General features: G+C 42.5%; 1 protein-coding gene across 7 annotated transcripts in view; it reads right to left on the reverse strand.

Annotated features, from left to right (window-relative positions):
• Positions 1-12,977, reverse strand: part of ARK2C (arkadia (RNF111) C-terminal like ring finger ubiquitin ligase 2C) — a 126,729-nt gene that overhangs the window by 10,591 nt on the left and 103,161 nt on the right. For all 7 annotated transcript variants that reach the window (XM_032152397.2, XM_058438395.1, XM_058438399.1 and 4 more), the window contains 3 exons: positions 5,010-5,139; positions 2,261-2,365; positions 1,860-1,955 (listed from right to left, as the gene is read on the reverse strand). In XM_032152397.2, coding sequence (XP_032008288.1) covers positions 1,860-1,955; positions 2,261-2,365; positions 5,010-5,139 — 331 coding nt within the window. The remainder of the gene's footprint in view (positions 1-1,859; positions 1,956-2,260; positions 2,366-5,009; positions 5,140-12,977) is intronic.

Genomic DNA, 12,977 nt, shown 5'->3' on the forward strand with positions numbered 1-12,977 from the left:
ATATTTATTTATTTATTTATTTATTTATTTATTTTTATAATAAATGTTATTTGTAGAGCAGTTCTACTTTACATAAAATTAAGCAAAAACAGGCCAGGCACGGTGGCTCACGCCTGTAATCTCAACAGTTTTGGAGGCCAAGGTGGGTGGATCACTTGAGATTAGGAGTTCAAGACCAGCCTGGGCAACATGGTGAAACCCCGTCTCTACTAAAAATATAAAAATTAGCCAGGTGTGGTGGCACATGCTTGTAATCCCAGCTACTTGGGAGGCTGACATGGGAAAATTGCTTGAACCCAGGAGGTGGAGGTTGCAGTGAGTCAAGATCATGCCACTGCACTCCAGCCTGGGCAACAGAGCAAGATTTTGTCTCAAAAAATAATAGCAATAATAAGCAAAAAGTACAATGTTTTCCCATATACCCTATACTCCCAATATAGAGTTTCTATTATCAACATCTTGCATTAGTGTGGCACACTTTTTATGATCGATGAACCAGTATCAATAGACTATTAACTGAAGTTCATTAGTTTACATTAGGGTTTGCTCTGTGTTGTACCATTCTATCGGTTTTGACAAATGCATAATGTCATGTATCCACCGCTAGAGTATGATACCAAATATTTCACTCCCCTGAGACTCCCCTATGCTCCACCTATTCATTCCTCCCTCCCTCCGCACTGGCAACCACTGATCTTTTTATTGTCTCCATAGTTTTGCCTTTTCTAGAATGTTATATATTTGGAAATATACAGTACACAGCCTTTTGGGGCTAACTTCTTTTACTTAAGAATTCCTCAGTGCATTTCTGCTTCCAACATGTCTTTCCATGGCTCAATAGCTTATACTTTTTCTTTCTTTTTTTGATACAGGGTCTTGCTTTATTGTCCAGGCTAGAATGCAGTGGTGCAATCATAGCTCACTGCAGCCTCAAACTCCTGGGCTCAAGTAATTATCTTGCCTCAGCCTCCCGAGTAACTAGGACTACAAGTTCATACCACCATTAACTTTTTAACTTTTTAAAATTTTTGTAGAGATGAGGTCTCACTATTTTGCTCAGGTTGGTCTTGAATTCCTGGCCTGAAGTGATCCTCCATCCTTAGCCTTCCAAAGCACTGAGATTATAGGTGTGAGTCACTATGCCCAGTCCTTATTTCTTTTTATTGCAGAATAATATTCCATTATCTGGATGTGCCACTGTATGTTTATCTATCTTTCATCTATTGAAGGACATCTTGGTTGCTTCCAAAATTTTCATTTATTTTAATTAAAAAAAATTTTAAACTCAGTTTCCTGGGCTCTAATCTTATCCTAGATTCCTAGTTCTTAACCCTGGAGATTCTACCTCTACAGACTTAGGATAAAACCTGTGACTCTGTGGCTTTAAAAGCTCCCCAGGTGATCCTGACACTCAGTCAGGTTTGAAAACCTCTGCTTGGAAGCCTTAGTTTCCCATTTATTCACATGTGAGATTGGACATGGAATTATTTTCTAAGGCAAATATTAGCCTTCTGTGCAGGTATCCCCTTTGCCCATCTCATTTAGAGACAAGTATTTATGTGCCTGACACCTATACATGTATACATATGTAATATACCCAATGGTAAGTCCACATGCACACACGGATACCCAGCTCTCCTTCTTTACTAATGAGAGGCCTTCCATCTTCCCTCCTGGCCACACCTGGCACAGAAAAGTAGCATGATCCTGGGAAGTTATTACAGCTTTAGAGCATCTAACCAGAGCAAAGGTTTCTAGAATCTGGACTGCACCCCTCTGTGAACAACCAGGCCAGAGTCAATTAGACAACCCCCTGCCCCATTCCCTGACTATGCAGGCTGGCCTGCTGGCAGACCCACCTTCTTATACTTGTGGGGGAAGGTGAACCTCTCAATGGTGTTCTGTACAGCTCCCCGAGTCACATTACCCAACCTGTCCTCGAGCTGCAGCAGCTCCTGGAAAGAGAAAAATGTGCACATGTGTGCTCAGCATGTATAAATGCCCACATGCACACAGGATATGGATTGGGGAGCTGGAAGACATAAGCAGGAAGCATTCACATAGCTATCAGGAAGAACTCATCTGATGCTGAAAGACTGCAATATCTCTACTGGCTCTCCCTTATTCTCTCTCTTACTCTTAACCCTGAAGCTTCCTGACACCCATACCCTACTCACCAGCAGAGGTGGGGAGGGAAAAGGGATGATAAACAATAATGGCATCTCCATCAACCCAGCTGGTACCAGAGAGAGCAACATACCTCATAGCTCTCCCGTACGGCGGAGGTGTGTCTGCTGGGATTTAGTCCCTGGAGAGCAAGGAAGTGAAGCTGAGGGTAAGGGTAGTTTCGGATTTCATGGACGACCTGTTGGGTAGAAAATGCCTTGGATAGAGCAAGGATTCAAGGTTTCTCCATGAGCCCAGCATGCAACTTCTCCACCTGTAACCCACTCAGTACACCCTGAGATGCTGTGGGCAGAAGTATTGTCTTTCCTGCTCTTATGTCCCTTTGCTTTCATCAAGAACCAAGCTTTGCCTGGACAAGCCCCAGAAGGAATAACAGGATTATTAAAGTGACCACTAACCTTCATGGCAGGCACTGTTCTAAGCACTTAACGTGACTAATTGAATTATCTCACCTGATGTATAATGTGGGTGCTATTACTCTCCCCATTTTACTGATGGGGTAAATGAGGTACAATAGATTATGTAATTGGCTCAAGTTATGCACCCAAGGGACAGAACCAGGATTTCAAACCCAGGCAAGTGGGTGGCAGAGTCCATTCCCTTCACCTTTTGGTTTAGTCCATTCTCACTCTGCTATGAAGAAATACCCAAGAATGGGTAACGTATAAAGAAAGGAGGTTTAATTGACTCACAGTTCCACATGGTTGGAGGGCCTCAGGAAACCTACAGCCATGGTGGAAAGCACCTCTTTACAGGGCAGCAGGAGAGAGAATGAGCACCAAGTGACTGGGGAGGTCCCTTGTAAAACCATCAGATCTTATGAGAGCTCACTCACTATCATAAAAAAAGCATGTGGGAAACTGCCCCCACATGATTCAATTATCTCCATCCGGTCCTGCCCTTGACATGTGGGGATTATTCAATTCAAGGTGAGATTTGGGTGGGGATACAGAGCCAAACCATACCACCCCTACTCTGCACTGCCTCCAAGAGAAGCTTGATGGTTCAAGGCTTGGGTCTGTGTCAGCACCAAGGTGGGGGCACAAAATTTAAAGCACCACCAAAAGCCTCAGTAATAAAGATCAATAATATTTTAATGCAATGTTTTTAAAAGTCAAATAAAGGCAAAAAAACCTCCATGCTGTGCAAAATATCAATATTTTAAATAAAGACAGAGTCTGACTCTGTTCTGGCATGGCCTGCCTCACTTGCCTTTCCCTCACCCTGGCTATGAGTCAGAGAGGAGTTTCCATCACAGCTCCTCCACTTGCTCACTGTATGTCCCAGGGCCAGTTACTTAGCCTCTCTATTCCTCAGTTTTCCAATCTTTAAAATCAGGATAATATTCTTTTGTGGGAGTTTTTGAGAGGATTAATGGGATAATTTACATGAAGTGCTTAGAACAGTGCCTGGTATGTAGTAAGTGCTCAATAAATGCTTGCTTCTTTATTCTTAAGAGATGATGCTTCATACACAAAGCATGGACCCTCAGAGCTTACAAGGACTCCAAAAATTACTCATGCAAGCTCCTTATACAAATAAGGAGACTGAGGAGCTGAGTGGTTAGTGACAGAGACAAGGGTTGGAAGGTGGAATTATGCTTTCGGGAAGCAAAGTGAAGTTGCCTGGAAATAAGATTTTCAATCAAGCTTTTGCTGCTTTCATGGAATATCTTCATTTTAATTCCATGCAGCTTGCAATGTCAGGAGCCCAAAGGCCCCCAAAGCCAGCCTGACCCATGATTCAGCACTCTGCAGCCACAAGAAGACCTGCCCTCTGAAAAAGGCAGAACTGGATATGCAGGCTAGGCCCAAGAGCTCCCGCTGGGATCTCTTTTGATCCTCACACCAGCCCTGTGAGATGGGCGAGGCAGGCATCTTCATTTCCATTTCACAGATTAGTGAAGCCAAAGCCTAGGGAGGTACTGACCACAGGAAACTAAATGAGGCTATATGAAGTGCAAGGTCTACTCTGCCTGATCTTAGCCCTGAGCCTTTTACCCACAGACCACACCCTGCCACGCTGCCCCTTTCCGCTCCTCCAGTGCCCACTCCTACTCCCCTCAGCAGAAACAGCTTCCAGTCCACCAGGTTCCCTTTCATTCCCCATAAAGCCAGAGTGTGAATAGGAGCTGGGAAGAGAGGGGAGCTATTGATCTGCCAGGGAGCCAGGGCACAAGGGAGTCAGAGCATGGGGTGTTGATATACAGAGGAGCTGGGTCATGTGGAAGCTGGGGCACAGGGGATCCAGGATATAAGGGGGCCAGGGCACACAGGAGTCAGGGTATACGGGTTGATACACAGGTGAGCTGGGTCATGTAGGAGCTGGGGCACAGGGGAGCTGGGATATAAGGGGGCCAGGGCACAGGGGAGTCAGGGCATAGGGGGTTGATACACAGGGAAGCCAGGTCATATGGAATCCGGAGCGCAGGGGAGCCAGGATATAAGGGGGCCAGGGTACCGAAGAGTCAGGGTATAGGAGGTTGATATGCAGGGGAGCTGGGTCATATGGAAGCCGAGGCACAGGGAAGCCAGGATATAAGGGGGCCAGGGCACAAGGGAGTCAGGGCATAGGGGACTGATACAGAGAATAGAAGCTGGGAAGAGAGGGGAGCTGTTGATCTGCTAGGGAGCCAGGACACAAGAAGGCCAGGGCACAAGGGAGTCAGGGCATGGGGGATTGATACACAGGTGAGCTGGGTCATGTGGAAGCCAGGGCACAGGGGAGCCAGGCCATGTCGGAGCCGGGACACAGGGGAGCGCAGGCCTTAGACCACCACTGGCACTCAATAGGCGCAAGGGAGTCCATTTTCTTTCACTTACCATCTGCGTGGAGGAGGAGTTTCTGGGAAAGTGGTGCATTCGAGGAGTCGCTAGGTAATGCTGATAGTGCTGAGGGATGGGCCGCACCTGGAACTGAGCAGGACTCAAGCCAGCGTCCACACTGAGATCCCTGCAGGGAAACAGCCTCGGTGAACCATAGGGTGGTGTGATTTAGCCAGGTTACAGAAGGGACCTCAGACATCAAGAATTGGAGTGACACCCTGCTGCAGCTGCAAGGAACTTTACATCTTCCAGCCTTTCCTGTCTCTTTAGAGGGAAGGAAACAGAGACCCAGAGAAGGAAAGGATTCCGCAAGGTCTGAAGGAGCTAGAGCAATCCAGGCTGTATGAAACTTCTTTAAACTAGGCGACCAAAGCTCCCTCCCAAGACAAAGTCCATCCCTGAGAGAAATGCTGAAAGAAGAATCTAAATCGAGCAAGCCAGAGGCACCGAGTAAGGGAAAGACAAGGTTCAGATAAAAGTGGAGGAGGGAGCCGAGGCTGTATTTTTACCACTTTGAGAAAACAATGAGAGAGACCTCTACACCTAGACCTACAGGCCAGACAGCTTATCCTGGCCTACTGCAACCCACTCCTAAAAATATAGGAGAATTCATTTTGCTTAAAAACTAATTAATTGATGAATTGCACTGAGGATGAACCAATGGCTAATTTGGAAAATGGCCAATTTCAGATCTGGACAGAAAATGCACAAGATGAGATGGAAACATCTTGTCATAACTGGAAACAAGAGAGCTATCAAAACACTACTAGGGTGACAGCTAAAGGGCTCAGGAGCCGTCCTGAAGAGGCTCCCACTGGCCAGAGTTAGGACAATGTGCAGGTTGACAAGCATAACTGCAGGAGAGATGGAAATAAATAAAAATTGTTTAAATCCATGCACATCAAATGATGCTAGAAAATTGGTCCCCTTCAAAGGATTCTGGAGAACAAACTCTTCTTTACCTTTCTTTTTTTTTTCTTTTTTTTTTTTGAGATGGAGTCTCGCTCTGTCACACAGGCTGAAGTACAGTGGTGTGATATCGGCTTACTGCAACCTCCACCTTCCGGGTTCAAGCAATTCTCCTGCCTCAGCCACCCGAGTAGCTGGGACTACAGGCATGCCACACTATGCCCAGATAACTTTTGTATTTTTAGTAGAGATGGGGTTTCACCATGTTGGCCAGGCTGGTCTCAAACTCCTGACTTCAAGTGATCCACCCACCTTGGCGTCCCAAAGTGCTGAGATTACAGGCATGAGCCACCACACCCAGCCAACTCTTCATTTTGAAAACTAGTAAATAAATGAAAAGAAGCCTTTCTTTTCCTACTGTATTTCCAGGTAATCAAATATTTGATGAGTGGAAATTTCTCTTTGTAAAAGTTTTTCAGCTAATAAATGAATAAGGGATGATTGAATTTTTCTTGAATTTTTGTCATCATTTTGCCTCCCCTAAAGAAATAAAGGATCTAAGCAAAGATCATTGATTGTTGCTAACATCACAAAAGAAGCAACAACCAGACAGTAAATGCTTTCTGGCGGAAGAATACAATATCACGTATGAAATATTTTTGCCAAGAAATAAGAGTTGAACCTGAATCTATTCAAGCCTTAATCTTGGTGCCAAGGTCCAGAGAATACAAGAAACTAAGGAACATCTTAAATGACAACACCAGAATGCAACCAGCAAAATCCAGGTTAGGGGAAACTACAGGAAAAACAGCCTGGATTCTTCAACAAATACATTGGAGAAAAAAAAAAAAAAAAAGGATATGGAGGAGTATTAAAGGAATTTCCGCTTCTACTGGTGATAGTTTAACAGGAGTTAAATTTACCTTTCCACTTTAAACCACTAGAAAGCTGAATAGAATATATGAAATCTCTGTTTTCAGACATTATATAACAAGCAATGCAGACTGTTATCAATAGAAGGACAACACATGAGGTGAGCCCTGCAACCTCCCTAGTTTTTTGCATGAAGGCACATTCCAGACCATGAGCAGGGAGAGAACTAAGCAGAGCATGACAATCTTAATGATTTGAGGATTCAGAGATCTTATTTCCAGGAGGCTGAGGTCTCTGAAAGTTGTGGCACCACGATTTGGAGAGAAGAGGCAGCTACATAGAAGAAGAGCTCCAGAAATCTGCACGGAGATCCCCTTGAGTCTTTACTGAATACTAAGATCTGCATACATGGGGTGAAATTTTAGTAGGTTGAACAAAGACCATCCAAGTTATAGTGGGTTCCCAGAGATTAGACAGTGCTGGGAAAGGTTCATATTCCAGTCAGCCAGAGCAGAGAGTCCTTGGTCATACAATAGAGACCCCAGAAGAGCCTTCTGAGACTTATTTATGAGTCTTATTCGGGCAGATCTAGAGTAGTCTCTACTCTAGGGATATTCTAGTCCTGCTGGAAGAAGATTTAAAAGCAAGCCTTAAAAGGATGAAACTGAACTGCAAGTGCTGCTTACCAGAATGAAGCCTAACACTCTCTAAATGAATAAAACAAACATAACTGCTTAACAGTGTATAATCCACAATATTCATAAATGATGTTCATCATTCAATAAAAAATTACTAGACATGCCAAAAAAAATGATAATGTCCCAGAATCAGGTGAAAAATCAATCCATGGAAACAGCTATGAAACAGAAATAACAACAAGGATGCTAAAATAGCTATTATAATCATATTCAAATATACAAAAGAAAACATGAAAACAGAGAAGAGTAAAATATATAGAAGAGGAGATATTTTAATGATGCCAGTGGAACTTCTAGAGATGAAAAATGCAATGTCTGAAATAGAAAATTTACTGGGTTAGATTAACAGTAGATTAGATACTACGAAAGAAAAGATTAGTGACTTTAAGACATAACAATAAAAATAATCCAAAATGAGCCAGGCACAGTAGCTCATGCCTCTAATCTAATCCCAGCATTTTGGGAGGCCAAGGCAGGAGGATCATTTTAGCCCAGAAGTTTGAGTGGCCATACAGTCTTTGTCACAACTACTCAAGTGTCCACTGAGGTGCAAAAGCAGCCATAAACAATAGGTGAACAAATAGATGTGTCTATGTTCCAATAAAACTTTATTTACAAGAACAGAGAGCAGGCAAGATTTGATTCACAGGCCATAATTTGCCAACCTCTGGTTTAAAGCAAAAATGATAACAATGTATTTTGGTAATTGTACATACATAGAGATAAAACCTACAAAAGAAGTAGCAAAGGATGGGAAGGGGTAATGGAAGTATACTGTTGTAAGAGTTTTGCATTGCACACAAAACGGTATAATTCTATTTTAGGGTAGAGTGTGATATGCTAAATAGGCATATTGTAAACCTAGTGAATTCCCAAAATAAAATAAGATAAAATAAAGTGATATGACTATTAAACCAATATTTAATCCTAAAAATTCTCAACTGATCCAAAAGAAGGCAAAAAACAGACAAAAATTTAAAAAAAAAAAAAACAAAATGACAACAACAACAAAACAGATGGAAGAAAGAGAAAACAAAGAGCAAGATGGCAGATTTAATTCCAACCACGTAGACAATTGCATTAAATGCAAATGGTCTAGACACCCCAATTAACAGATAGCGATTGTCAACTGCAAAACAATTGCCAACGATATGCTGTCCATTCAAGATATAAATATGTACATACTAGGTTAAAAGTAAAAGGAGGAAAGAGATATGCCCTGTAAGTGCTAACTGGAAGAAAGCTGGAATGGCTATGTTAACATCAGACAAGGTAGACTTTGAACCAAGGGATATTACCAAGGATAAGGAAGGATGCTTCATAATGATAAGGGGTCAATTCATCTTGAAAAATGACAATCCTTTTAATATCCTAATATATGTAAGTCAAAATAAGTGAAGCACAAACAGACAGAACTGAAAGAAAACAAATTCATAATTAGAGTTCTAGACATCCACCCTCCTGCTTTATAATTCATGGAATAATTCATGAAAAAAAATCAGTAAGAATATAAAAGACCTGAACAGTACTATCGACTAACTTGATCTAACAGACATTTATAGAATACTCCAGCCAATAAGAGTAGAATATGCTTTTTAAAAATACTTATAGAACATTTACTAAGATAGTATAAATGCCAGACCACAAAACAAGTCTCAATAAATGTAAAAGGATTAGAATTACACAGAGTATGGTTTCTAATCACACTGTTATTAAATTAGAAATCAAAAACAAAAAAAGTCTGCAAAATACCAAATTTTCAAAAATTAAATAATAAACTTCTAAGTTACCCAGGGTCAAAAAGAATTCATAATGCTAACTAGAAAGTTTGTAGTCCTTAAAGAAAAATTCAGTTTTATATGCTTATATTAGAAAAGAAAACCCAAAGTCATGATCTAAATTTCCGCCTTAAGAAGCTAGAGCCCAAAATAAGTAGAAGGGAGGAAATAATAAAATCAAGATCAGAAATCAGTGAAATAAATCAGTAAAATAAAAAACAAATAATGAGATCAAAGGCTATTTTCTTTGTCTTTTTTTTTTTTGAGATGGAGTCTCGCTCTTTCGCCCAGGCTCACTGCAAGCTCCGCCTCCCGGTTCATGCCATTCTCCTGCCTCAGCCTCCCAAGTAGCTGGGACTACAGGCGCCTGCCACTGCACCTGGCTAATTTTTTGTATTTTTAGTAGAGACGGGGTTTCACCATGTTAGCCAGGATGGTCTCGATCTCCTGACCTCATGATCCGCCTGCCTCGGCCTCCCAAAGTGCTGGGATTACAGGCGTGAGCCACCGCCCCTGGCCTGATCAAAGGCTATTTTCTAAAGAGTAGTACAAATGATTAAATTTCTATCTAGATTGATCAAGAATGAAAGAGAGAACATACAAATTACTCATATGAGGAATGAAAGAGGGAGCATTATTACAGATTCCAGATGTTAAAACGATAAGAAAATATTATGAATAGCCTTATGCTAATACATCCAATTAAATGAGAAAATTTATTGAAAGATAAATTACCAAAATTACCAGATGCAGTGTCACACACCTGTAATCCCAGCTACATGGGAGGCTGAGGCAGGAGAATCATTTGGGCCTAGGCGTTTAAGACCAGCCTGGGTCTGGGCACAGTGGCTCACACCTGTAATCCCAGCACTTTGGGAGGTGAGGTGGGAGGATTGCTTGAGCACAGAAGTTGAGGATCAGCCTAGGCAACATAGCAAGACTCCGTCTCTACAAAAATTTAAAAAACAAAGTTAGCTGGGCACAGTGGTGCACACCTGTAGTCCCAGCTACTTGGGAGGCTGAGGCAGGAGGATCGCTGGAGCCCAGGAGATCGAGGCTGCAGTGAGCCAAGGTGCACTCCAGCCTGGGTGACAGAACAAGACCCTGTATCTAAAAATTAATTAATTAATTAAAAATAATAATACCAATCCTACACAACCTCTTCCAGAAAGTAGATGAGGAAACACTTCCCAGACCATTCAATGAGGCAAGCAGTGCACTGATACAAAAATCAGACAAAGGCATTTCAAGGAAAAAAAAAAACTCTATAAACCAATATTACTCATGAACAAAGATGTAAAAGTTACTTAACAAAATTTTAGCAATTTGAATGCAGGAAAGTGTAGATTAAATGAGACTTATGTGACATATCAACCAATCACAACGTATGAAACTTATTTGGATCTTGATTGATACAAAGTATAACAGAGAAATTTTAGTACTGGCTAGATATTTGATTATAGTAAAAATTATTATTAAATTTCTTTGTGTTAATAGTGGTATCAAAGTAAGGATGTGAAAAAACAGAGTCATTATCTCTCGAGATACACAGTGAAATATTTACAGATGAAAAATATGATGCCTGGATTTGTTTCCAAATACAGCAGTTTCTCCTTTTCTGTGAGGGATATGTTCCAGGACACCAGTGGCTGCCTGAAACTGCGGATAATAAGGAATCCTATATATACTATGTTTCTTCCTATACTGTATATTCATATCAATGATAAAGCTTAATTTATAAATTAGGCACAATAAGAGGCTAACAATAACCAATAACAAAATAGAACAATTATAACAATATACTGCAAAAAATGTTATGTGAATATGGTCTCTCTCTCTCTCTCAGTCTCTCAAAATGCTGTAATATCTTCAGACCATGGTTTACATGGGTAACTGAAACCCTGGAAAGCGAAACCACAGGTAACGGAGACTACTGTAATATCAGGACCGGGGAAGTGAGAGAAAAAAGATGAGTAAAACTGGCCATGAGATCTGGGCGTGGTGGCTCACGCCTGTAATCCCAGCACTTTGGGAGTCCGAGGTGGGCGTATCATGAGGTCAAGAGATCGAGACCATCCTGGCCAACATGGCGAAACCCTGTCTCTACTAAAAATACAAAAATTAGCTGGGTGTGGGGTGCACGCCTATAGTCCCAGCTACTCAGGAGGCTGAGGCAGGAGAATCGCTTGAATCTGGGATGCAGAGGTTACAGTGAACCAAGATCGCACCACTGCATTCCAGCCTGGTGACAGAGCGAGACTCCGTCTCAAAAAAAAAAAAAAAAAACAACCAAAACTGGCCATGAGTTGATGTCATAGCTGGATGATGTATATGTGTGAATTCATTATACTATTCTCTTATTTTTTTATTGTTTGACATTTTCTATAATAAAAAGGGTTTTTTTAATAAAAAAGTTTCTCTATTGTGCAAAGGTAACATCCACTATCTCCAAGTTTTATCTCTATGGGCACCAACTTCAGAAATACCAAAAGCATGCGTGGAAACTTGTGGCATTTATTAGAGAAAATATGCTACGAGCAATTGTTTCTTGCAGTGTGCTGTGCACATTGAAGTGGTCCCTGGTAATTAGGACACAGCTTCCCTTTGGGAAAGTGCAGCTAGACCTTAAAAGCACCCTTGAGAGGAATGCCACGGCCTCAGAAGGTTCAACCTCAGATCCTACAGGAGCGAGATGGCAGGAGGCATGGGACTCTGAGACTTCCCCTCCTCATGTTGCTGCGAGCAGGCCCTAATCACTAACTGCCTATGCTCCCACTGTGCCTGCTGCTACTGAGCCTGGATCCCACATGGCCTGGGTTTGGCTACACATTGCCCTGCCATGTCATCTGAGATCTTTCTGAGGGAAAACCCCAACACAGCCATCAGCCTTCAAGGGAGTCTGATCCCTGTTCCCTGGGTTACGCTCATGAGAGTATGAGCCCTGGAGAGTTGGCAGGAGCTCTCTGATGGTTTCTGATGGTCCCTAGCATCTGGCCCCATCCTCCTCTTTGCACAGCCCAGGTCCAGCTGCTATGGGCGGGAAGGACTGCCAGTCACTCTCACAGGCTCCATGCACACCACAGCCTGAACAGCAGCAGCTGTCAGGAGACCCAGGTCCTTGTCCCAAGTCCATCCCTTCTTAGCTGTGAGACCCTGTCTAGCTAATTCACCTCTTTGAGCCTCATCTCTAAGATGATGATAACAGTAGCTCCTCATGGTAATGCTGGAGCATCAAATGAGAGAATGCAGGTGAAAACTCTTTGCAGAGCACTACACAGATGCAAAGAGCCATTATCAGCCCGAATCCCTGGAACAGCTCATGATGAGCCTGTCACTTGGGAAATGAGCTAAACTCTTGGAGCCAGTTGGATGCAAACTTAGAAATCCACTAGGTCAGCCCCTCACATTCACAGGTTCATCTGAGGCCTGCAGAAGGACAGTGCCTTATTCATGGACCTTGGCTGGCCGGTTGGGACCATCAGGGTTTCACAGCCTTGCCTGGGCTCAGTCCATTGCACTGCCTCACGTGGCAGAATCTCTGATTTTTAGCATTTACCCAGAAGTCTCAGGGAACCCCACAAATTCAAAACAAATGTTCAAAGAATTCTACCAAAGCAAAGTCCCAAGGAACTTGGAACAGAGTCACCCCAATCCCAAGAATGCTAACTGGAAAAGCAAGAGGCACCTTGTCCCTCAAATGGGTGGGA

This window comes from Hylobates moloch, unplaced genomic scaffold (assembly GCF_009828535.3).
Source record: "Hylobates moloch isolate HMO894 unplaced genomic scaffold, HMol_V3 SCAFFOLD_5, whole genome shotgun sequence".
Taxonomy (NCBI): Eukaryota; Metazoa; Chordata; class Mammalia; order Primates; family Hylobatidae; genus Hylobates; species Hylobates moloch.